The following is a 25,549-nucleotide window of genomic DNA, read 5'->3' on the forward strand; positions in this document are numbered from 1 at the left end:
GAAGACTTTTCTATTTACCAGGTATTAGTTATAATCATCCATGTTCTCTAATAATGTGATGTTTAAAGGTGTTATATTTGTATTTTACATAAATGTACAGTCTGTGGTGAAGCTCTAATTCTGTGAAGACCACAGTTAGGGCAGAGAGCAGGGCTGAGGGTTAGATGGACGGAAATGGTTCAACAGCCCAACAGGGCTAATGAAGACCTGACGCATTCTGAATCACAGCCACATAATCAGACCCTCCAGGCCGAAGTACCACCAATCAATAAAGAGTAACTACGGAGGTCAAGTGCTCTTAAATGAATGACCATTATAGCTTCCGACCAGACAGGGGAATAAAACTGATTGCTCTATTAGTTGAAGAGATCTTGGGTGAAATATCTATTAGCACATCAGTCCAGCTTCTTAATTCACAGACAGATTCTTCTGTTGTTTTCCAAGAGTGATGTACCATAAGCAGAGGTGGGTAGAGTACCCAAAAACTGTACTCAAGTAAAAGTAAAAGTACTTGAAGAAATATTTACTCAAGTAAAAGTAAAAGTAATAGTCTGAATATTTATTTGAGTAAGAGTAAAAAAGTACCGGATAAAAAAACTACTCAAGTAGTTAGTTACTAGTTACTTTGGATCATATACTGAATATAGTCTATTTTTATGTAGATCTATATATATTTAGATAACATTTATATATACATATATAGATATACTGTATATATATATATATATATATATATATATATATACACACAAACAAACTACCGTTCAAAATACTTGTTTTTTTTTTATTTAATTTATTTCAGTGATGCAAATCAGAATTTTTATCAGCCTGATTTATTATCAATGCTGTTCTTTTTTAGCATTCTATTCATAAAACAATCCTGGACAAAATGCCATAGGTTCCAAAAAATATTAAGCAGCAAAACTGTTCCCTGTTGAAAAAAACAGCATATGCTGGTAAGGTATGTTTTGAAGCATGGGATGCTGGTTTGAGCTGGTCCTTTGCTGGTTTATGCTGGTCCGACCAGCTTAAACCATCATCTCAGCTTCAAAACATACCTAACCAGCATATGCTGTTTTTTTCAACAACACTGGTAATAAATCAATATATTTGAATGATTTCTGAATGATCATACAACTCTGAAAACTGGAGTAACAGCTGATAAAAATTCTGATTTGCATCACTGAATTAAATTAAATTATATTTTAAAGTATATTAATTATGTATTATAAATGTATATATGTATATAACCTCTGACACGGGAAAGAGTGAAAACTCCTCACATGACTGTATTCCAATGACTACTCTGTGATAGCTTATTTAATGAATAAATTATACATTGTATTTAATGTGTAAGGTACATGTACAAACTGGTAATGTCATAGTGGTATCGTGTACTGTAATCAAATCTATACCTGTGGAATCGACAGCACACGCGGTGTTCGTCTAATAAAGATCTTCATAGCTAGCAAACAATAGCCTTTGCAGATTTGCTTTCAACTGACCGAATATCCAAAGACACGTCTTCAGCGCTCTTTCTGTTACAACTCTGAGTGAGAACCGCTTCAGGCGACTCAGCGAGTGCGGCAGTGAACTGAACGATTCATTCCAACTGATTCACGAACCGATTCACTGGTTTGCCAACTGGTTTGATCAAGCCTTCGAACAGAATTGACTCAAAAGAATGAATCATTCGCGAACGGGCATCGCTCATTGCCCAGAAAAAAAGTAGACGGCGCGTTCGGAATAAATTGAAGGATTTTTAACTTGTGTTGCATTAAGATAAAGTAACGATAGGTGCGTCGTCCACAGTAACGAAGTAAAAGTACCGTTTTTTCACTAAAAATGTACTTGAGTAAGAGTAAAAGTACCCATTTTTAAATATACTCTGACAGTATTAGTTACCCAAAAAATTTACTCAAGTAAATGTAACGAAGTAAATGTAACTCGTTACTACCCACCTCTGACCATAAGACTATGCTAACAAGAATAGTGCACAGTTAGGCTCTGGGTATATTTTTGCTTTTTGTCTGTTATGAAGTGGAAAGAGGACTCAAGGAAAGCTCACCTGTATACTGACTTGTGTTTCTGTTGGCGTCTCCATAATAATTATGAAGTTGCATAGACGACTGGGTCCTCCGCTGATTTAAGTGATGACCTCTTATACCCAACATGGCAGGGGAAGAGGTGGCACTACCTCCTAAATGTGGAGAGAGAAAAAAATCAAATAACAATTAACAATAAACCAATGCAGAGTACAAAAAAACTAAAAAAATCAGGAGAATAAAATAAAACAACCAATTAATAAATATTAATATCAGAATTAATGAGAAGTGAGTAATTTCTCTGTAGCTTCTACAGAATTACATTTCCTACAATTCCTTGCTGTTGTAATAGCCCACCTGATTGGATAACAGGTGACATCTGCACATTGCTGGTTGGCAGAGTAGGTTGGGAACGGTAGCGGTCTCGTTCCAGTGTTGACACTGGGGTGATGAAGTGGTTCTGGTTCCATCCATCCTGATGAATCACAGAACACACAGTTCCTGTTTACATCTACTGTTAGTATCCATCTCAGGTGATGCAATTACAAAAGATCAACCGAAAAAGTATTTTTAGTCGAAGTCAATTTCAAGTCATTTTGTCTGAGTTCCAAGTTTTTGATGAGAAGGTTGTTCCTTTGTATGTTTTAAACTATTGTTGTAATGATTGATATTTAGGTACTGTAAGTATCTGTAAATAAATATATTGTTTTCCGCAAACCATCAGGGTATACACTACAAATTCTATACACTACAAACACATAAAGTAATATTTTTCTAGTTGTAAGCACAAAACTGAAAAAGCATAAAAAAGCTTATGCTTAAAAGCAAGAAAAACAATATCTATCTATCTTTATATACGTATATATATATATATATATATCGCCTGAAAGCCCATTTTTGCTCCTCAATTAAATGTATGAGTCAGGTTGAAAATCTGGAAGAAGATTATTTTGTTTAGCTAATCACGGTGTTTCTGATTTTTAGTTACTGTTTCGTTAGTTTCCTAGTTTTTTGAAGTCATGTCGAATAAATCGAATTGAATGCACATGATCACAACCACAAAGTCGCAATTACAAGTGAGAAACCTAAAACTTTCTTTAAGCTAAAATGAATTTATAAATACATATTTACAACAAAACTAAGTTGAATGTACAAAATACAATTGTATTGTACAATTATGATAGAAAAGAAAATATAAAACAGTTAAATTTACAGAATCTTCATAAACTGAAATAAAAACATAAAAAAGCAGAACATTTTTATTATGTTTTAGAAATAGAGAAAATCTTGCTGAATTTTATGTAGAAATAGTACATCACCACTTTGGTCCCACCAAATTGACTTGAACACACCTGACATCATAATTACGACTTCTAAGCTCACAAATACAAACTTCACAGAGGGACTTGTATGCATCTTATTTCCTGTTAGTCAACATGGTTACTGATTATGTTCACCACCTTTTTTGTGTTTGGTTGCTTGTATATATTGCCCTGTTTGCCTCTGAAGTTTGTGGGTTATCGTTTATGTTGCTCTATGTATCACGCTGCCAAGAATTCTTTGCTATTGCTATTTGTCTTTGCTATTCAGGGGCGATTCTAGGATTTTTTTTAATGGGGTGGCACAGGGGGGACCAAGAACCAGCCAGGGGGGGGCCCATAGGAAAAGTCATGTGCCCCAACACAGGTGGGATGACATAAAAATGGCACTGCAGAAGTGCCAGCACAACACATCTCTCTTTTTATAAATAAAAACCACTGATCAGACAATACTTGCTCTCAATTTTTATTGTCCAAACAGACGGTGTGTGTGTGTGTGTTTGTGTCTAGTGAACTTTTTGTAAAAAATGTTCATGTTCTGACTTTCACCCGTTGCTGCAGATAGATGGCTGCTGGTGTAGGCTAGTCCTCACTGGCCCTCTCTGGCTGCCTCTGACCTGCTAATTTGCTGGCCAACTTGGCCCTGCCGGGTGGATTGGCTCTGAACTGCACTGCACTATATCTACCCTGTTTTTGCTGTGCACTTTTGATTGGATCCCACAGAATGGATGTCACGAGAACATCAGGGTCCCTCACCACAGAGCAATAGCTGAGAACATGTACCTTTTTGTAGAAGTTACGCAGATCTCTGTACTGCCACAGAGTGTTGAGCACCTGAGCTGCTGCCTTGACCACCTTCATGGAGTACCTGCCACAGAGAACAAGCTATTATTCTAGATATACCAGGACATTCAAAGAAAAAAAAAAGATTTTGTTATGAAACAAAATGTGGCAACGCCAAACTGCCCACTTCAAACTGCCCATAAAAACAGGTATGCACCTCTCCCCACGTCCTCTGCTGATTGTAACCAGTTTGTCGATGCCGCCCGTCTGGGCGAGAGCACGGGCGTTCTCCATATTCCTGCTGGTGACCTCGTGCAGCGCACAGCAGACCGCCGCCACCGTCTCATCTGACAGCAGGGAGGGCCCATTGCCAGGGAGACGGGTCACTAGGTCCCGCATGGCGTATTTTCCTATCAAAGCAACCGAATTCAGGAAACATTTATTTTAGAAGTTGCAATGCAGTTTTTAATGGCCACATAAAACCGACATATAATAAAAATGGAATGTAAAGAGTTCATAGCAATAAGTTTGAGTGACTGACCAATGAGCTCCTTGTTCCTGGCGTCCAGAGCCATGTTCCGTAGAGCAGTGGCCACAGAGCAGACCACCCTGTCATTATCCATTCTTAGTAGCTCCACCAGTATGGGCAAACCCTTCTCTTTACGTACAGCAGCACGGATGTAGGCCGCAAACTGAACGGTGAAAGAGAGAGAAAAAGAAGGTTATTATCTTTCAGTGAAGCAAGAATTTTTTGTTTACTGAAACAGAGAAAGTGATGAAATCAAAACACTATATCTAGGTATCTAGTCGATCCCTAACTTTAAAAGCATTTCCAAAATAAAGGATGCAAAGAAAAGAAAACAAAAACTGTTGCTTTATTAGAACCTTGAAGCTACATCTGGTCAAATAGTGTGTGTGTGTGTGTGTGTGTGTGTGTGTGTGCGCATTTTTGTGAAGTCAGGACATAGATTTGTATAATAACAAAGGTATGACATAGGTATTACAAGGTGAAGGTGACTTTTCAGGACATTGACCCATGTCCCCACTTTTCAAAACACTTATAAATCATACAGAGTGAGGTTTTTTTGGGTAAAGTTGAAATGCACAGTTTCCTGTAAGGGGTAGGTTTAGGTGTAGGATTGGTGTAGGGCAATAGCACATACAGTAAGTACAGTATAAAAACCATTACGCCTATGGGATGTCCCCACTTTTCACAAAAACGAACATGTGTGTGTGTGTGTGTGTGTGTGCGTGTGTGCAGGACATATCCTTCATCCACTAGCCAATTATGGCATTCATATAATTCAGTTCTATTTTGAAGACTGCGGCTGTATAATTCAGTTTATGTTATAGTGACCACAAGCAGCCTACCCTCCAGGTTCCGGCGGAGAGATTCTGCAGAGACCCAGCCGCCCCTTCCAGCGTGGCTGGGTTTGAGCTCTCTGCCAGCAGAGTGAGGTAAGGTTTTACCACAGATGGATGCCACAGCATCTCTGCCCCCTTTGGACTTCCAGAAAATCCTGGAATAGGCCCCACACCATCCCACTGCATCACAGGATCACACAAATAGTGATAGGTTAGTTTTAGCTGTGAACATTCCGTAAAAATAACTTTCTGTAGAAACAAAAAAAAAATTGGTTTCTGTCAACATAAAATGTGAAAAACAAACATATTTGTAAATATAAAAAGATATTATTCATTTCCATTTTTTATTTATTAATTATTATTACTTTTATTATTTTTTAGAAATATTATTTATTATTATATAATCATTAATTAATTATTTAAAATGACAACTAATTTTAAAATAAATAAAACTAGAAAAATAATTTTATAGAGGCTGCACTTAAAATCAAATATTTTGTTCAAATATAAAGTAAGCAAAACATAAACTTTTAGAGCTGAGCTGAAACTGAAAATAAGTTATAGGAATTTCCATGGCCTTTCCATAACATTTTAAAGATTTTATTAATTCCCATGATTTCCAGAGCTGGAAATGTCCATTTTAAAATTTACTGATGTTTCCAGGTTTTCCATGACTATTGGCTGAAAAACAATTCTTTTAAATGTACAGCTTTTGGTGCTTGCTCTTATGAAACATCTGTTGGCTTGTGCAAAGCTATTTGCAAAATGAATTTCTCTTTCCAACAATCCCAAATCATTTGATAACTGAGCACAAAAGCAGTTATAAGCTTTCAGAACATGGAGCCCAAGCTCATTTAATTTAGTGATAGATTACCTGCTGATCCTGCCAGGACCTCTTCTTCTTCTTCTTTCTGAGCCCCCAGCAGCTGTAGTCGGCCTGTTTACTGGAGGTGTCAGGGCCCAGGAGCGTGTCCAGATCCTGGGTTCCCATCAGCCGAGACGGAGGCATCTCCAGCTCAAGACGGTATGACAGGTTCCTCAAAGTGCACACACAGTTTTCCACAATCTAACAACACAGGAAAAGAGAAAAAGGGTAAGGAAAGAAATGTATAATATTTTGGACATCGACAGTCCCCAATCTTCATTATATTTGTCCTGGATATTTTTCAAAAATCACAATAACATTGTTCCATTTAAGAAAAGTTTAAATTAAATTTAAATTTAAAATAACAATTGCTATTATATTTCGTATAATAACAGTTATTACTAATCATTTAAAATAAATGTAATAAAAACATTAAAAACATTTTTTTCCAGGAAGCTTTTCAATGCTTCCTGTTCCAGCAGATGGCATGCTAAGACTAAGATTTCGTGAAGAAAAATAACCATAGCTGCACAATTCTGAGCTCCACCACTAGAGGCTCTCAACATTTTTTGGCCCTTCAAGGAGTGGCACAGAAAACAAGTAACACCTTTTTATAAGCATCATGAGCCTCTGCCAGTTCCCAGCTGTCATCGGATATACAGACTGAAAATTTGTCAAATATCTGGCAAGAATGTATCAAACATGATCCAAATATTACCAACAATCTATAGACTGTTGTACATCAGAACTGGATGGTTTCAGATATATTTTTTTATGAATATCTCTAACCTTGCTGTCATAATCAGAGGTGTTTACACAGGTTTTGATTATATAGAGAAGGGAATCAATCAGCCCTTCACAGCAACGCATCTGCCTTCTGGCCTCTTCTCCAGCTGAGCTCAGGTTCCTGAGACACACACACACAATCATGCGGTCAACTATTACAATATGATTTAGACAAAAACAGTCATTATCACTTGGAAATATAAATAGTATAAATACTGATAATCTCTGAGCAAGAAGAGTGATGCTGCTACTACCAGTAATGTGCAAAACTATATATTACAAAAATCAACTCAGAAAATAGTCAGCAGTTACCTAAACGACTATTGATTAATCAATCTCAACAGGAAGCCCTGTATAATTAGGCTGGTCCACCTTTACATGAGGCATACCTGAGGCAGCCAGTCGTATTCCTCAGGACCAAAGATGAGTGCAGTTTGAGTTTCTGGTCCTCTCGTTGAGGGGCCGCACCCCACCCAGAGTGAGGGATAATGACTGTGTTGGTAAGTGGCCCCAGAGCGTCTCGAGCGATCGTCATCTTCACAGAGTCACATGATGACAGGTTCCACAACACTCCTGTCAAGGCATGACCCCAAAAACATAGAAAATAACATATAAAATGCAACAGTACAGTATTAAATATAGAGAACTAGGAGTGCCACTTTAATATGAAGGAATCAAATTTATGAATTAATAAAACAGAATAAATTACTTATTTCAACCCACTATGTACACTGGCAATAGAATTGCTACTGACTAACACATTTTTTAGTTGCCACTTACAAAAGACCAACGTATATATACTCAGGTAGTCAAAAGTTTGGAATAATAAAGAATCTCTTATGCTGCATTTATTTGATCTAAAATACAGTAAAAACGCAAATATTGTGAAATGTTATTACAATTTAAAAAATGTAACTTAATCTTGTGATGCATTCATTACTCCAGTCTTCGGAGTCACGTGACCCTTCAGAAATCATAAAGACAGACATTTTTAGTCACCTAGTGTGAAATTTAGTCACATATGTAATTTACTCGCAGTTGTATTTTATAAAATTACTAATTATTAACTGCAGTTAAATGTAACACTGATTGACTAATCAATTATTTTGTGATTTAAATAGCATTTTAGATTTTTTTTTTTGTCAATGGCGTTGTTTAAATTCTTTAGCTAAATGCTTTTTTGAATTCATTAATCAAATTAAAATATGCCATTAAGCAGTTTACAGTAAAATCTGTTGCATTGATAAGAGGCTGAATAAAAAACTTTAGGTGAACTATTTAGGTATAATAAGTAATTCAACACACTTGATAATTTAACATAGCTCATTAGAAAAAATGAGAGACACATTCTGAGGTGTGTAATAAAACTGTAAAGAGGCAGTGGGAGTGTAACAAAAATCCCGCAGATAGAATTCATTAACACAAAATCGTCCCTGTGGTTGTGAGTATGTGTGAGCAAGAAGAGCTCTATCTTTGCTGAACAAACCTACTGCCTCTGTTTGAGAAATGACAGTAAAATGCACTGTATGCATCAAGAAAACTGCTTGAGAGAGTAGAATTTCCCCATATCTATCTAGCAATACTTAAGATATCCAGCTTGGAGAAAGTGTGTGTGTGTGCGTGCAAGTTTGTGTCAGCTCAGCTTTTAATCAAATACTTTGTCCCTCCACATTAATCACAGCCACGAGTTCCACTGACTGTAATCTCTGATCGGAGCTTCACAGCGCAAACTGATCTCGTCACAAGAGTGGAAGAAAGCGAGTCGGAAAGAGCGAGACAGAGGAACAGAGAGGGAGTGAAAAAGCACAAGAAAGACTCTCTTATGGCAGTCAGTCATGTGATCCCACACACCCACTCACCGGTTACGAGCTCTCGCACTTCAGTGTCTGGAGTTTTTCTCAACAGACGAACCAAAGCTGGGATTCCACCGGAATTCCTCACACACACTTTATTATCGTCAGTGGCTTTTCCGTACACTAGGTTCCGCAGAGCTCCGCAAGCGTTCCGCTGAACTTCCAGGGTTTTGTGGTCAAGCAGATCCACCAGGTGTCGGATCCCCCCGAGTCGACACACCTGAAAACATACAGTAAGAGAGTGCAAGTGTTCACATGTATGTTTCCAAGGTGTGCTTTTCTGTCTATGCAATCTGCAAATGCAAATTAACTAAAAGCAGAAACATTTTTTAGTAGCATGCTAGTAATTTAACTGCTATTTCAAACACAGCACATATATCACATTGTTTGCAAAAACAGCTCTTGAACTATTATATGAACTGTCTAAACGAACTCATTCACTTTAACCACTAATTCACCGGTTCGAGTTTGTACATAGAAGTTAGGGATACCACTTTTATACTTTTATTTCGGTATCGGTATTTCCTGTAGCTCAAATAGTAGAGCATGGCGCTAGCAACGCCAAGATCATGGGTTCGATTCCCAGGGAAAGCAAGAGCTGATAAAATGTAAAAAACTGTAACTTGAATGCAATGTAAGTCGCTTTGGATAAAAGCGTCTGCTAAATGCATAATGTAATGTAAATGTAAATATTTTTGGTACTTGTCGATACCAAGTACCGATACCGATATTTCCATTGCATTTCTAAATTTTTTAAATATTGGGTACAGAAATCAAAAGAGTATGTATAATGTTAGTTGGTTAACTTAATTTATCAAATAGGTACAGTCAAACCAAAATTTATTCAGACACCTTCAACATTTCTCACATTATCACAGTTTATTCGCTATAGTTTATGGTAGTAAAATATGACAAGAACTCAGAGTTAAACTGTGTCAGAACAAATTCAGCTCGATAATATCAGATAACTTTGATTGAAAGGTATGTGATGGATTACAATCAACCAAAATTATTCAGACAGCTGTTAGTATGACAATATTTACACAACTATCAATACTTTGTCAGGCCACCCTTATCCTTAAAGGAACACTCCACTTTTTTTGGAAATAGGCTCATTCTGCAACTCCCCCAGAGTTAATAAGTTGAGTTTTACCGTTTTGGAATCCATTCAGCCGATCTCCGGGTCTGGCGATAGCACTTTTAGCATAGCTTAGCATAGATCATTGAATCCGATTAGACCAGTAGCATCACGTTCAAAATGACCAAGAGTTTCGATGTTGTCCTATTTAAAACTTGATTCTTCTGTAGTTATATCGTGTACTAAGACCAGCAGAAAATGAAAAGTTGCGATTTTCTAGGCCGATTTGGCTAGAACTATACTCTCATTCCGCGTAATAATCAAGTAACTTTGCTGCGTGCCATGGCGCGGTGATACGTGGCGCCTGAAAGCAGTCCCCAGCTATATTATAACTGGGTACCTGGCTGGGGACTACTTTCAGGCGCTGCGTATCACTGCGCCTGCTGCGCCATGGTACGGCAGCAAAGTTCCCTGATTATTACGCGGAATGAGAGTATAGTTCTTAATCATATCAGCCTAGAAAATCGCAACTTTTCATTTTCGCCGATCTTAGTACCGCGATATAACTACAGAAGAGTCAAGTTTTAAATGGGACAAATATCGAAACTCTTTGGTCATTTTTGAACGCGATGCTACTGGTCTAATCGGATTCAATGATCTATGCTAAAAGTGCTATCGCCAGATCCAGATATCAGCTGAATGGATTCAAAAACGGTAAAACTCAACTTATTAACTCTGGGGGAGTTGGTGAATGAGCCTATTTCCAAAAAAAGTGGAGTGTTCCTTTAATGACAGCCTGTAGTCTCCTGGGCATGCTGTCAACCAGGAGCATGCAAACCTGAACTTCAGTTTTTTTTCCAGACTCGGTCTGAATAATTTTTGGTTCCAAATTTGTATCAATTTTATTGGTAGTCCACTGTATGAAGAATTTTTGCATATAATATGTCACAATTTACTTTATTTTGCTATCCTCACTTACATAAATAAACTATAGTGTCCTGCACCCACTAGTAAAACATATCAAGAATTATATTTGGTCTCTGAATAATTTTTGGTTTGACTGTATATCCTTCCGTTATTTTCACACTTAATTATGCACATTAAAATGTATAAATCAATGGTACATCATCTTTAATTCAATTGCATTAGAGCTGCTAAAATCACGTGTTTTGCTGTAATAATGCAGGGAACCACTCGTTATAAATCTCCTAACTGTGATATTTTCAGAAATAGAAGTCGTGTTTTTCTTTGCTTTTCTTTCTAATGCAGAAACACTCATGAAGCAAGCAAAACATGCACAACGCACGCACGTATTTGTACTGGTGCAGAATGAGAGGGACAGTACAGCCTAGCGCATTTCACACAGGCTGCTAGTTTTACTTTTGCCAGAAAGTCGTGTATGCTTAAGGTTGAAAATAAATTATTTATTTTATAGTGAATGCCCCTATAAATTGTCTTATATTTACGATTCAGTTTTAATCCAAGTGATGCATGCTATGTGAGCGAACATCAATAAAGATCACAGAAGTGCGCGCGCTCTATCTCTCTCTCTCTCTCCCTCCCTCCCGTTAAGTAACTTGTGCATTGTTTTGCTTACTTGTTTTTGACATATCCGACCGAACTACAAACGTTCCAGTGATGTCTGTGAGAAAAGTATATTCACTCGACAAGCTCGCGCATCTGCGCCGGCGCCCGCTCAATCCACTCAGCGCTTTGCTTTTCAGTTCACGCACATCAGCTATAAAGGCATTAATACTGAATGTTTAACATTATTCATTGCATACATCTGCTTCGTAGACATCCTTAATCTCTAATAACTCCATTCTGCTGCATGTTGTCCTGTTTCTTTGTCTGAATATGGCACTAAGCACATGCTGTGAGGTAGAGGTCTGCATTCCCGCGGCTGTCCCGCGGGAACCGCGGGACCCGACCAGATTTCTTGCAACGCGGGATTAAATTCCCGAATAAAACGCGGTTGTGGTCGGTAACTCTGGTGCAATTTGAACGGGAGCGGGTGGTCTAACAATATCCCGTTCCCGACGTCTTTTCAGAACAGCATATCTGTGCTTTATTCAAGAACTGTGCACCTGCACTCGACTGTTACGCAGGCACTTCACGCATGAAACAGTGCTTAGTTTTATTTGCGAGTGTCTGTGCGCAGCATACGCATAACGATGCTCAGAGCAGGCTAGCCTACCAGTGGTGAAAATACGGCCCGCAGACAGAACAGGCAGGTTGTCGATGAGTGACAGAGCAGAATAAAGATGGAGCAAAGTGTGGATGCGCTGTCCTTGAAGAACGCTCAACTTGGTTTTGTTTATATTTTGCTTAGCCTATAATTTTAAATGACACATGTCTTTATTTATTTATTTTTCTTCTGCAACACTTTTCCTAGGCTACTGTGTTTACAGCAAGATGTTAAACGAATTTAGTATTTTGACAAGAGGAATAAAATTATAATAGGCTATTTTTGTACAACCTACATTTTGTTTTCTCTGCGACACTTGTTCCTATCGTGTTGTAAAGGTTAAACGAATTGTATCCTGACAAGACAAATAAAAATAAGGAATACAATTGTTGTACATTTTTATTTTCTCTGTGACACTTTTTTTTTCCTACTGTGTTGGCAGCAAAATGTTAAACGAATTTCGTGTCTTAAGACACAAAATTCGTTTAACATTTTGCTGTCAATAAAAGACTCTTGACGACGAATAAAATAAATACAATTTTGTGCAGACTACACTTTTATTTGTTAGCCTATCTGTCTTTCTTTCAGTAGAGGAAATTTAAATGTGTGATTCTGGAAACGAGATCTAAATTTAGCGGGAACGGTCAGGTCGGGAAGAAAATTATTCAAAGCGGACAGTGGGTGAACAAAGAGTAAATATATCGCGGGAGCGGGCGGGTGAGCGGGACTTAAAAAACAGTCCCGCGCAGACCTCTACTGTGAGGTATCGGCGCTTGGTATCGGGGCTTTTTCACGAGTACGAGTACGAGTACGAGTACAGGAGCTCAGTATCGGGCCCGATACCATCCCTAATAGAAGTCCTAACTTCTTACTTCTTTTATTGAATTTATTAAACACTGTTGCTCATTTATGATTTCAAATTGCAGAATTAGCATGTTATATTAGCTTTTTGAAACCTACATTTGTATTGTGTCATTTACATACTGTATCTGTTCAGGTTTAATGCTAATTAAGATCCCCACTGTTTCTGTGTCAGAGAAATACTACTCAGAGTATAAAAATCAACTACAGAATTACATTTATGTTATTTATATTAAATAGCTGTTAAATATCTTCAGTGAAGACTAATTTAAGTTTTGGAGTTGGTAAGATTTTTTAGTGTTTTTGAAAGGAGTCTCTTATGCTCATAAAGGCTGCATTTATTTGATCAAACACAGTAAAAACTGTTATATTGATAAATATTTTTTTATTTTAATATATTTTAAAATATAATTTATTCCAATGATGGCAAAGCTTAATTTTTAGCAGCCATTACTCCAGTCTTAAGTGTCACATGATCCTTGGTTCAAAAAACATTCTGTATATTTATACTGTATATAGCGCAATTATACACAGCATTTGTTATTTTGTGATTCTAAAAAATCTTGCATCATTATATTATTGTCATTGTCAATGGTCATTGCCTGTACTGTTACTTATGAATTAAAGTGTCCTTGCCTTTAAATTAAAAGTATTAATTTTTCAGACCCCAAACATTTGAATAGTAGTTTAAAATGTACAGTTATTATTAATATTGATGCCTCATCCTGCGCTGCACAGATTTATGTCCAAGATTTTTGTCCAATCAAATGTGCATAAAGCATTTAAATAATGCTTTTTTTCTCTTATTGGTTAGGCTTTTGGTTACGCTTAAGCTACAATAAGTCAACTGTATTTGAGAATAACAGAAGACATAAATAGGAAGTGCCTATTTGTATGGCATGGGTGTATGTGTGTGTAACCATACCTCTGCCTTTATGCGGTTGTCTCCGTAGCAGAGGTGCTGTATGTACGCTGCAGCATTGGCCTGGACAGAAGGGAAATGATGCTGCAGCATTCGGATTACCTCTGGCAGCTCGGGGTCTCTCCAGGCAAACTCCCTAACCCCCCCCACAGGCACAGAGAAAACAGATGTCAAACACACATACAAATATGAAAAATGTCCACATTTGAAAAATAAATGTTTGCAGATTTGAATAAAATATACATAATTACTTGTGTTTACATGTTGCATCAGGACAAATAACTAGCCGCTTAAAAAAAATCAGTCCAGCTTCTATTTTTTCCATTCGAATTTGTCATTAAAATATGCACTGCAAATGTGAATGAGCACTCAGGCGATCTAGTTTACATTTTCTGACAAGCTCTGCAAAATAAACATGCAAAACACAAAAGTAGTGGAGGCTCAAGAAATCAAATAAGTTGGAATAATGCAGCAAAAAGGGAAGATACACGCTGGGTTTAATTTACAAGCAGTTTCCACGTTTTAAATGGCAGTGACTTCAAATATGGCCCTAAATCATTTTGGAAGCTTTCTGCAATGTTTTTGGAATCATTAGGTTCAGCTCTTCACCTGGGATCTTTGTGAACACTGTCTATGGAAGGTGAGCGCGTGACGGCGTTGTCGACGGCAGCTGCATGTCTGGTGTAGTTCGGGTCAGATTGGCGGTAATGGGCAGGACGATAGGTGTCAGAGTGCGTTGCCATGGAGCCCATTGAGAACAACCCTCGCTGGTACCTCAGAGTGCTACACTGACTAGTGGTCCTTTGTAAAGTACCAAATCCTAAGTGAGAGAGTGAGCAGTACAGACATTGTTAAGATTAACACTGGAAATCAGAACTCATTCACTGAAAGATAGCAGTGGTGCATGAAGGACATTCGTCACATACCTGTATTGTTTCTGGAGATAGCGCTCTGGGAGCCGTGCGTGGGGCTCTGGTACAGAGGGTTCTGGAAGGTTCTGTCTTCATAGATTGGCGTGACGTGGCAGTCAGGGGAGCGGGCTTCTTGGCCTAACTGGCTGTTCTGACTATAAGAGGTTTGCAAGCCTAGACGAAGATCAGAGATTTACAACGGTGTCATTTCAGTAAATTTATTGTACGTTTTTAAAAATGTTTTGTTTTTCTTAAATATGTCTATGTAGTTTTTATTTAGTTGTAGTACTTGAACTAAACTTGGCAACCAGCTGAAATAAAACGTTTTTTTTATGTCTTATTTCAGTTTATGTTTATTATATTTCAAGTAGTGCTGTCAAATGATTAATTGTGCTTAATCAAATCCAATATAAAAGTTTTTGTTTGAATAATATACGCGTGTGCTCTGTGTATATACATATATATAAATAAATAAACACACATACAGTATATATTTTGAAAATATTTACGTCTATATTTATATTCATATAATTTATATTATAAATAAATACATTTAATAAAAAAAAAATTACATATCTCTCTGAAATATACACATGCATGTGTGTGTGTGTGTGTATTTATATATACATAATAAATATACACAGTACACATACATATATTATGTAAACAAAACTTTTATTTTGGATGCAATTAATCATTTGATTAATTACTCATTTCAAGTAATGAAAGTATTTCGTATGGTTTTAGTTTTAATTCACTCAGTGATATCCCTGATTTCATGAGTACACAAGTGGGCAAAAGTTTGGAATGAACATTTTTTAATGTTTTGTGTAATTAAAATACAATAAAAACAGTAACATTGTGAATTATTAGTTTTCTATTTTAATATATTTTAAATGGCATTATTCCTGTGATGGCAAAGCTGAATTTTCAGCAGCCATTACTCCAGTCTTCATCTAATATAATTGGTGCTTAATTATTATTAATTATTGTCCTTATTATCAATGTTTTTGCTGCTTTATAATTTTGTGGAAACTGCAAGTTAGTTGTTGAATAGAAAGTTCAAAAGAACAGCATTTATTTGAAATAGAAATATTTGTAACTTTGTTCATGTCTTTTCTGTCACTTTTGATTAATTTAATGTCTTTGCTGAATAAAAGTATTGTTATTATTATTATTGTTTTATTATTATTTTTTACAAATAAATCTAAATCTTATTAACCCCAAACTTTTGAATGGCAGTGTATCACAGATTCAACAAGAAATTAAGCAGCAAAATCAGTTTTTACCATTGATAATAATAAGAAATTTTACTTGAGCACCAAATCAGCAAACAATAGAATGATTTCTAAAGGATCATGTGACACTGAAGAATGGAATAATGATGCTGAAAATGTATAATGTATAATGTATATATTTAAATATATTACAATAGAAAACAGTTATTTTAAAGTGCAATAGTATTTCACAACACTAATTTTTTATTTACTATTTTGAATCAAATAAATGTAACCATTTAATTATTCCAAACATTTGACCAGTATCCTACATCAATAACCCACTGACAAATCCACTCTTTTGACTGGTTTATCCAATCTATACAATATTTCTCAAAATGAGTATACTCTACTGAAAGGATCGGCATAGACCAGCATGAATTTCTATCCAGGCTCGTTTGTGCTAATTAGGTGTTGGTCTATCTAGTGAAATTTTTGTTCATCAGCAAAACAAGTCTAGCAGCTGTACAACTCCATAACGAAGATTTTCGATGTGTTTCACTAGGCAAATGAAGCTCTCAAATCTTCAAGTGGAGATGTAAGTTGTATTTTATAAAAACAATCTGCTGTAATTAACCACTCCACTGGACTTTCACACCTTAAGATGTATCTGTGAGAGATAATGACCTTGAACGAGAACGAGGCGTATTCTGCAGCAGCTAAGTGCGTGAGATAAAAACAGTTTTATACTGAAAGAAGGCACTACGTTGTGTTGCTGTTAGTGACGTGAATGTCAGTTTGCCTGACACAATCAGAGATACGCATACAATTAATTGCGCAATTTAAATAAATTAGCCAGAGGTTTCAGCCTTTCTCCCACACATGATTTCATGGCAAACAGGATACAATAGATTTGCTCGTGAACGCCTACCCAAAATTGCATACCCAATTACCCAACTCTTGGAGCATAATTACTGAATCTACTGACAAACCTTGTGAATGCTTGTACTGACATTGTACTGCATGCTCATTAGTGTATAATAGTTTTAAGAGCTGTAGGGCATATATAACCACGCAACCTTGTGAGACTGACATTCACAACCAGAGCTTTCAATGGAACACATCTGACCACAATCTAATGTCCAAGATCAGAAACCTGAGCAGACAAACTTCAAACTACCATCTGACTATCATCAGACATTCCAGTCTGTATTGTTAGGAAGATATATTGACCAGTTTGATTAATAAGGCAATATTTGGCCATTGTGAGATAATTGCATCAGCTGATAACCATACTTGCTTGATCTACAATGCAAGTTTTGCTGGCAAAAGAAGAATCATAATTCGGTAGGGCTGGGGGAAAGAAATTGTGATACTCATCCTGAATAATTTTGATAGCACTTCTTCAAATCCCAAAAACTTCATTTCCTGAATGAAAATGTTTTTGTACATCAATGTTTGTTCTGCAGAATTTGAATCTTCAGCACCATGGGGGAAAAAAGAGTGTGAATATGAGTTTGCAGTTGTACTGAGGTGAAGCAAGAAAAGGACATTTTCTATTGTGAAATTTTGGTGAATCAAAAATATACAGTGAATCCTGATTCCTCAGACGACTGACTCTTTTAAGTCGGTCCTTTTCATGAATTTCAAAAATGAACCATTCTGAAAGAATTAAATCCTGTAGAATTTACAGCACTTGCAAATAGATTTCATTAGAAAGCTGGACATAGACAATAAACCAAAATTAATCAAAATCAAGAGCTTGAGCATCAGAATCTCAAAACTCTGGTACAGTGTTAATACTAGTATGGAACGGAATGATTATTATAGTCAAATACTATAGTATTTCCATGGTCCAAGGGGCTTAGTTATACTATTGTACTTCATGTTCAAAAGAATAAGCAAATATCCCTACTCTGCCTTTACTATGACTGAATGTTGAGTCAGTGTGACATTAGCATTGAAATGAAAGAGAACTCTCAAAGAACTTTCCTCACATGTCAATCAAACACCAGCAATACAATAAAGCAAAGTGTGAACCGAACAAAGCTGCACAGCTCACTGGTTTGGAACAGCCATGCAGAATTCAGTGAGTTTGTCTTTCATAAATTTCTAATCACTTCATACATCTGCAAATTCGGCAATAGTTCTTTCTGAAGGGCCTGGAGTTAAAAGCATAGTTAAATAGCACAGAGAAATACAGCATAAATGGGGCAGTGGGGCGCATCTGAGAAAGTCTCCAACAGAGCCAGAATGTGAGATTATCATCTGAGTAATCCTACAAAACACTAGAGCACACAAGCATAAAGATATGCGCACACACACACACACACACACACACATTTACAGTCAATATCCATGCATCTCCGGTTTCATGTGGATGTTTATTGCAGATGGAATTGAGACTGTAATACGATTTCGAAACAATATACTATACAGGCCCCATATTAATGCATCTCAGCACTTTCAATTCACAAACTCATATGCACACACAGCATCTCATAATCAGAGGGTTATGATTATTCGGTTAGGAGCAATTACTAGGATGCTTTTTGTTTTTTTTGCACTTTTATGAGAACCAATTTGTCAATCACTCTGAGTTTATGCCCAGAGATATGTGAAGTTTTCTCTCTGTGGCTCTTATAATTGAGATTTTAACAGACAGTATACATTATGTCAGAGACTAAACTGTGAAATGCTTAATGAATTCTTCACAATTTTTTCCATGTTTTGAAAATTCACCTCACGAGAGGATTTTCAGTAAAGAAATACCTTCTTAAGCCAGGGAAGATTTTATAATCCGAGCCAAACACACACCGATAAGTGACAGCATTACTAATCCTTGTATAATATAGTGCATATACAACGCTAAGAAAGTTTCACACATATTCAAATCTGTGTCCGTAAATCCATAACTTTTCAAGAATGGTGCAGAAATTGTGTTTGATAGAGTTCTGGCTTGGTCAGGATAAAAGAGAAAATCGTTTTATGGATTTAAACTTTATGGGAAAAACTTTTATGAATCAGAAAATTGTTGGTTGCTTCAAGTCAAGTTTGGGATTAGTAAGTTTTTTGTATGTTTTTAGATGAAATCTATTATTCTCACATCTTATGCATTTTAATTCATATTTAATTAAAAATACAGTACAAACAGTAATAGTGTGTAATGAAATTTATGCCTGTGATGGCAAAGCTGAATTTTCAGTGTCACATGATCCTTAAGAAATCATTCTAACATGCTGACTTGGTGCTTTTATTATTATTATTATTATTATCATCAAAACTGAAAAAGATTGTGCTGCTCTATATTTTAGTGGAAACCATGATACAATGTTTGATGAATAGAAAGTTCAAAAGAACTTTCAAAATCTTTTGTAGCATCATAAAATATTAATTCACTTAACAAAAAATTTAATCTTATTAACCCCAAACCTATCAAAAGTAGTAGAAAAACTCCTATCCTTAATAATAATAGGGCAGTTTGTGTGTGTAACCCACCTGTAAGGCTATCCGGTCTTGAAAGGACCATCCTCTCAAAGATGTCATAGGCCCGAGACCCAAAGGAAGAGTGAGTGCTGTCGTATGCACGTGTATCGTGCTTCCCCAGGGTCCCGTACTGCTGAGGCTGAGCAGTCATACCGGCCCGCAGGAGCGTTGGTGACCCAGACTCTGACCCCGTCCCATTTCCATGCCGTCCCAAGTAGCTGGAGTGTACTGGGTCGGGAGCATGGCTGGAGGCCGGAGGCAAGGTGGTGCCAGGAAATAAACTAGGTAGAGGACGGGGCTCTGAGACAATAGGTGAGCCATAGGGGCTTCCGAGGGAAGTACGCAGAGGCTGGCGAGACGCAGGCGGGGACGGGGTGTAGAGTGGGGACGGGGCACGAGAGGGAACAGAACTGACACGCCTCATGACACGGCCACTGCTGCCCACCTGAGAAACAGATTACATAGAATCAAACACTAGAACCATCGTACATAAACACTACACTGTGATAATACAGTTATAACTGAAATATTTAACTGGTATTTTATTTTTTAAAATACTGTAAGATGAATGACACATCAGGATTGAGATCAGCTAAGGATAAAAAAGGAAGGAAAACTTAAAATACACTTCCACATTTAGCCTCAAAATTAAGCACAAAATTAAATCTTGAGGAAGGGTCACACAGGAGGACAAAGCAATTATGATATGATCCACCTTTACACAACAGGCATTTAAAACTTCAGGAACTCTTTCATAATAAGTTTTTAACAATATGCATAATACACTATTATACACAATATACTACAATTTATTAAATAAGAATAAGAAATGAGTTATTATAATAAATTTCACAGAACAACACTAAACACTATACTAATGTTTATGTCTCGAGTTTAGCTTTCAAACGTGAAACCTAACGTAGAGAGCTTTTATTTTGGCGGAAAACAGGAAGTCCTATAGCTTCTATTTTGTTGACAAAAAACGATTCTCATGACTTATTTGGGAAGATTTGGGTTTTCAAATGCACGTTATAAGCCCAATGCACGTTATAAGCGACCCAAAAGCACAGCCCTTGCAGAGATGGAGGTCGTTTGTAACGGCATTTAGTGCGAACCAATCCGCTCTGAAAACATCGGAAAGTCGCGTGTAGACAAATGCAGCGCCGCGGTTCACTCCGAAATATGTAGCGCGTCAGATATACATATTTCCGTAATTACAGTCTTTGCGATTTGATAATCGCACTAGATGGCGAGGAACATCGTTTAATTTTCTAGCAAACTCATTTGCCAGCATTCGCCGCTGGGCTGTTGGACCCTGTCTGGGATGAAAAAGGGTGTCCCGCACACAGCCTATAGATGGCGCGGGCGGCCAGCTCTTGCAGCGCTGCCGGAAGCAGTCAATTTATGCATGCAATATATTTGAAAACGCTGCACATTAGTGTGCTTAGTGATTGTTTAAGATCATTCCGACTTCTCAGGTCGGGAAAAAATAACTTAAAAAATCCCTGATAAATCTGCACACATATAATTTAAATTTAATGACATCTGGAAAAGCCTTTAAACCTATGCAAAGTTAAATTAAGCAATTTATCTCTTCATGTATTTGTGTTCATACCTGTGCTGAGGTCTGTCCTTCAGCCCTAGAACTCATGGCGAGGGTGGGGCTTCCACTGGGGGCGGAGCTTGTCGATTGAGACCTCCCTTCCGATCGTCTGGGCGTCACAGTGTTACTATAGTAACCACTCACCTCCTGATATCCACTATCTGAATACGAATTCATCTGAGTCGAGCTGCGTGAGTTTGGCGCAGACCCTGAGCAAAGGAAACAGCAAGGCACACCAGAAAAATACTGAGATAGACAAAATATTTTCTGTTCAGAAATGGTAAAACAATTCTATTTGAACTATGGATTTCTAGGTTAAATACAACCTAAGCTCTAACAATAGAAACTGTGGCCTGATGTCGATTAAATAACGACGACTCGTCTTTCACTTTGTAAAAATGAATGAGACACGTTTACTTTCGTACTATCGACAATGAACATAAACAGGTTTTAATACCAGTTTTACTGCAATATCGGTAATTGGTGCCATTGATCGTTCATATGCAGCTGTATTATATAAACAGTAATTTATTTATCATATCAATCTAGATAGGACGGGGAAAACGTGTTCTTTAGTTAGCGTTAGCATCGCTGCTGATTGCATATTTTAAGTAGATAGCACAACGTGTTTAGAGGCTGCACTGCCATCTATCGACGTAGTTCAGTACGATCGTCCCTGAGTTGAATGTAAATTCCACCCTGTGTACGCTTTACCTACGTTTGCGCTCGTTTTTGTCCTTGTCGGTCTCTCTGTCTTCTGGCTTCAGACCTTTTCTGCTTCGGTCGTAACTTTTACAGGTAAAGTACTTAATCTCCCGTGTTCCATTGTCTAAATTTTGCTTTTGCTTCACCAAACAACACTACGCTACCAGCGTATCTACAGCCAGCCAATGAGCGTGAGGATAGGTTATTTCAACATAGCGAACACTGAGGGGTGACCCGCACCATTTATAATTAAAACTCTTTTATATAAAGTTATTATGAGTACAGTGAGTGTACACCACGGAAATGACAAAAAACACATTTTTTTTCTTAATATGTTAACATTTTAAAACCAAGCTACTTAATGCTCCTTTAAAATGTAATCAAACATTAATATTTGCAAGAAAACGAGGATAACATTCACTGCATTTAAAGTATTTATTTGTACTTTGATACTGACTGTTTGATTGAATAATTATTTGAAACGCTTGAAAAGTAATGTTTACCTAATTGAGAATTAACTGAAGGCTGCATGCTATTGTTTTATTTTGATTGGTTTATAATCACATTACATTAATATTTAATTATTTAAATAACGGAGTATGCTCAGTGAGAGTTATTATATTTACAGGTACTGGTATAATCATCTACTTACATCTTGGCTCTGTAAAAGCCCTAATATACACAGTAAATCTCTTAAAGTAGAAGTCTACCAGGCTAGCTGTAGATCACAATAAGTATAACCATAGCACCTTAACACCAGAAGTGTTTCCTGACCGAAAGCAGCAGTACCAGAGTGCAAATAATAGTATCTAAGTATTTAAAAGTGACTAACTTTTATTTATTTGTTTGTTTATTTATTTAACACAAAGTTCCAATCCTTTAACCAGCTAAAAATTAACCTGGTATTTGCTTGCTATACTGTGTGCACAGTAATAAAGTGAAACATATGTACATGTGAAAGTACTGTTTGCATGGAGCAAACTTCATTAACAAGTACTACATCAGAACAACATAACCAGACTTTCATCCAACTATAAAAGCGGTCTGCTTCAAAAGGATTAGTGCATCACAGCTAGGTTTCCATTGTCGGTGTATAAAGACTTTTTACTGTTACAAGGAAGCATTAAATGTGCCTAAAAATGAGAGTGAGGACATTTACAATGTTACAAAATATTTGCATTTCAAATAAATGTTGTTCTTTTGAACTTTAATAACAAATCAGCATATTAGAAAGATTTATGAAGAATCATGTGGCACTGAAGACTAGAATAATGGCCTTGCTTTGTCATCATACTAAATTGAAATAGTAATTTCACAATATTACTGTTTTTACTGTATTTTCATCAAATACACACAGCCTTGTTGAGAATAAGAGACATCTTTCAAAAACATAAAAACATCTTAACAGTAGTGTATAAACTGAGAGACACACTATTTTCTGTGGTAATCAACAGTAGGCCACAGATGCTGCCCATAGATCTTTAGTTGTATTCAACTTGGAATATTGCATAAAGGCATCACTATGAATATTGTTCACATAGAAGTGACAGAAGGCAATATGGAGTGTGAATGAACAGACCCTCACTTTCACGCAGGGAGATCTGTTCCAATTCAGGAGAGTAAAGTAACCCCTGACCTCTGACCCCAAATGTGGGCGAGGAGCAACCATCCGACGGCTTAGACACACCTGCACCTGAGGATTCTGATGACCAAATGGTTAACACACTGTGAGCAGATTTAAGTATTTGAGAAAATGATCAAGACGATCATACAGTTACCTTCATCAATGACATACTTGGAGGGAGCATTAACCTAAAATAGGCCATCATTTACCCAAAATAATAGCCATTGACAGATCATGTAAAATGCTTTTCTATATTCACAGATAAAAAAATAAGGTGTCTGGTCTATTGTGTTTCCATACTTTAAAGACATTCTCACAGTTAGAGATGACAATAGGAATTAAAACTGAAGAAAAGGGTAGAAAACAGTTGTAGCTGCTCTGAAAGGATTTGGTGAGAGAGATAAAGAGATTCAGTGGAATAATAAATGGAATATTGTTCATTAGGTTGGGTGACCAGATCACAAGACCACAGTGTCTGATGTCTTTTTTTAGAGCAGAATAAAAAGAAAAAGGCCAGAACCCACAACACAGTGTTTGTCAAGAGTGAAAGAGTTCTTGGCACAGCTCTTTTGCTATCAATGTTCCATTAAAAATACCAAATATTACAATATAATATCGTACAATAACATAGCCAACATAGTGCAGCTTTGGGATACTGTAACTAAACCGTAACACACAGAGAAAAGATGGGTCAGGAAAATATTTACACTTAATTACATTCAAATGTCCTCTAAATGCTTCAGAGAGCCTTGAGTACAAAAACCAGCCAGCTCAACCATCTAAGAGTTATCGTTCCAAGCTAGACTATGTGATCTGTGCTGTATGTATGTGACTGCAGTGCTGTCTAAAATGTCATAGTTCTGCTTACTCTTATTTACAACAGGTGACAAGAGAAAATAACAAGCAGGAAGAGAACAAGACAAAAATACCTGCAGATCTCCACAGAAGAGACTTCTCAGAAGAGCTGGAAAAAGTGACGAGAAAAGAAAAAAGATTAAATGAGAGGAGAACAATGTCACACATGGTGCACAAAGCATCTGAGGCATTTTATGAAACGAGTGCCTTGTTCAGTTTGTTAAGTTGATTAAAAGTAACTTTTTAAAAAACAAAATAATTAAATATTGTGTTTAAGTGGTAATATATTACGGCATTAATTGATTTTAATATATTATGCCTTCAGAAAAGTAAGACAGTTGACAGTTCTACAATGTATTTTGACATATTGTGCTTTAATTCAACAGTCCTGAGTTCAAGGTTACGGAGCTAGAAAATGTTTATTAAAGAGACAATTTTATACTGGTATTAAATATACACTTTTCAATTATTACTTACTATTAAAATCATGATAACAGGGTGTGCACTTTTTACGATCACTCCCACTGGTAAACCGAATGTGACATACAACACAATAAACTTTAAAGGTGTATTCAGTAATTCTTTAGCTAGTGATTCTGTTCTCTCCACTGGAAAAGCACTATAATAAGTGTGGCTCATTGTCTAATTTTACACTACACTACTAGTGTATCTACACAACGAAAGCCAACGAGTATGAAGATTTTCTTAAACATTTGCATAAATACCACGAATCACGTCATTTCAACATGACAAAATATACTTGTCATGACCCACGCCATGTATAATTAAAACACTTAGTATAGAAAACTATTATGAGTAGTCTTCATCTCATGTGAATCTACAACATGACTCAGATGACTATTCACAAAATTACAATTTAAGTGAATGTGAAAAAACTTGGCACCAAACTATTGTACTCACCCTCAGGCCATTCAAGTTTCTTCATCAGAACAGATTTGGAGAAATTTACTTGCTCACCAGTGAATGGGTGCCGTGAGAATGAGAGTAAAAAAACAGCTAATAAAAACCTCACAATGTGAATGTCACAATGATGCGAGTCCATAATCCACAATAACGCTTCTC

General features: G+C 36.7%; 1 protein-coding gene and 1 long non-coding RNA gene across 10 annotated transcripts in view; one reads left to right on the forward strand and one right to left on the reverse strand.

Annotated features, from left to right (window-relative positions):
• pkp4 (plakophilin 4) overlaps positions 1–25,549 on the reverse strand; it is a 41,334-nt gene that overhangs the window by 3,512 nt on the left and 12,273 nt on the right. For 3 of the 9 annotated variants that reach the window (XM_058778916.1, XM_058778917.1, XM_058778919.1), the window contains 16 exons: positions 24,541–24,575; positions 21,295–21,491; positions 19,692–20,124; positions 14,992–15,150; positions 14,675–14,885; positions 14,069–14,201; positions 9,023–9,236; positions 7,553–7,736; positions 7,167–7,284; positions 6,387–6,578; positions 5,519–5,692; positions 4,689–4,839; positions 4,365–4,557; positions 4,148–4,232; positions 2,403–2,520; positions 2,069–2,200 (listed from right to left, as the gene is read on the reverse strand). In XM_058778916.1, coding sequence (XP_058634899.1) covers positions 2,069–2,200; positions 2,403–2,520; positions 4,148–4,232; positions 4,365–4,557; positions 4,689–4,839; positions 5,519–5,692; positions 6,387–6,578; positions 7,167–7,284; positions 7,553–7,736; positions 9,023–9,236; positions 14,069–14,201; positions 14,675–14,885; positions 14,992–15,150; positions 19,692–20,124; positions 21,295–21,491; positions 24,541–24,575 — 2,729 coding nt within the window. Of the gene's footprint in view, positions 1–2,068; positions 2,201–2,402; positions 2,521–4,147; positions 4,233–4,364; positions 4,558–4,688; positions 4,840–5,518; positions 5,693–6,386; positions 6,579–7,166; positions 7,285–7,552; positions 7,737–9,022; positions 9,237–14,068; positions 14,202–14,674; positions 14,886–14,991; positions 15,151–19,691; positions 20,125–20,897; positions 21,204–21,294; positions 21,492–21,739; positions 23,541–23,566; positions 23,690–24,540; positions 24,576–25,549 lie in introns of those variants that run through there. The other 6 variants (XM_058778915.1, XM_058778914.1, XM_058778921.1 and 3 more) reach the window with 6 other exon arrangements.
• On the forward strand, positions 21,444–25,152 carry LOC131542333 (uncharacterized). Its single transcript, XR_009271704.1, has 3 exons — positions 21,444–21,562; positions 23,583–23,714; positions 24,495–25,152. It is a non-coding gene; the product is annotated as an uncharacterized LOC131542333 (long non-coding RNA).

This window comes from Onychostoma macrolepis, chromosome 06 (genome assembly GCF_012432095.1).
Source record: "Onychostoma macrolepis isolate SWU-2019 chromosome 06, ASM1243209v1, whole genome shotgun sequence".
In the NCBI taxonomy this organism is placed as follows: Eukaryota; Metazoa; Chordata; class Actinopteri; order Cypriniformes; family Cyprinidae; genus Onychostoma; species Onychostoma macrolepis.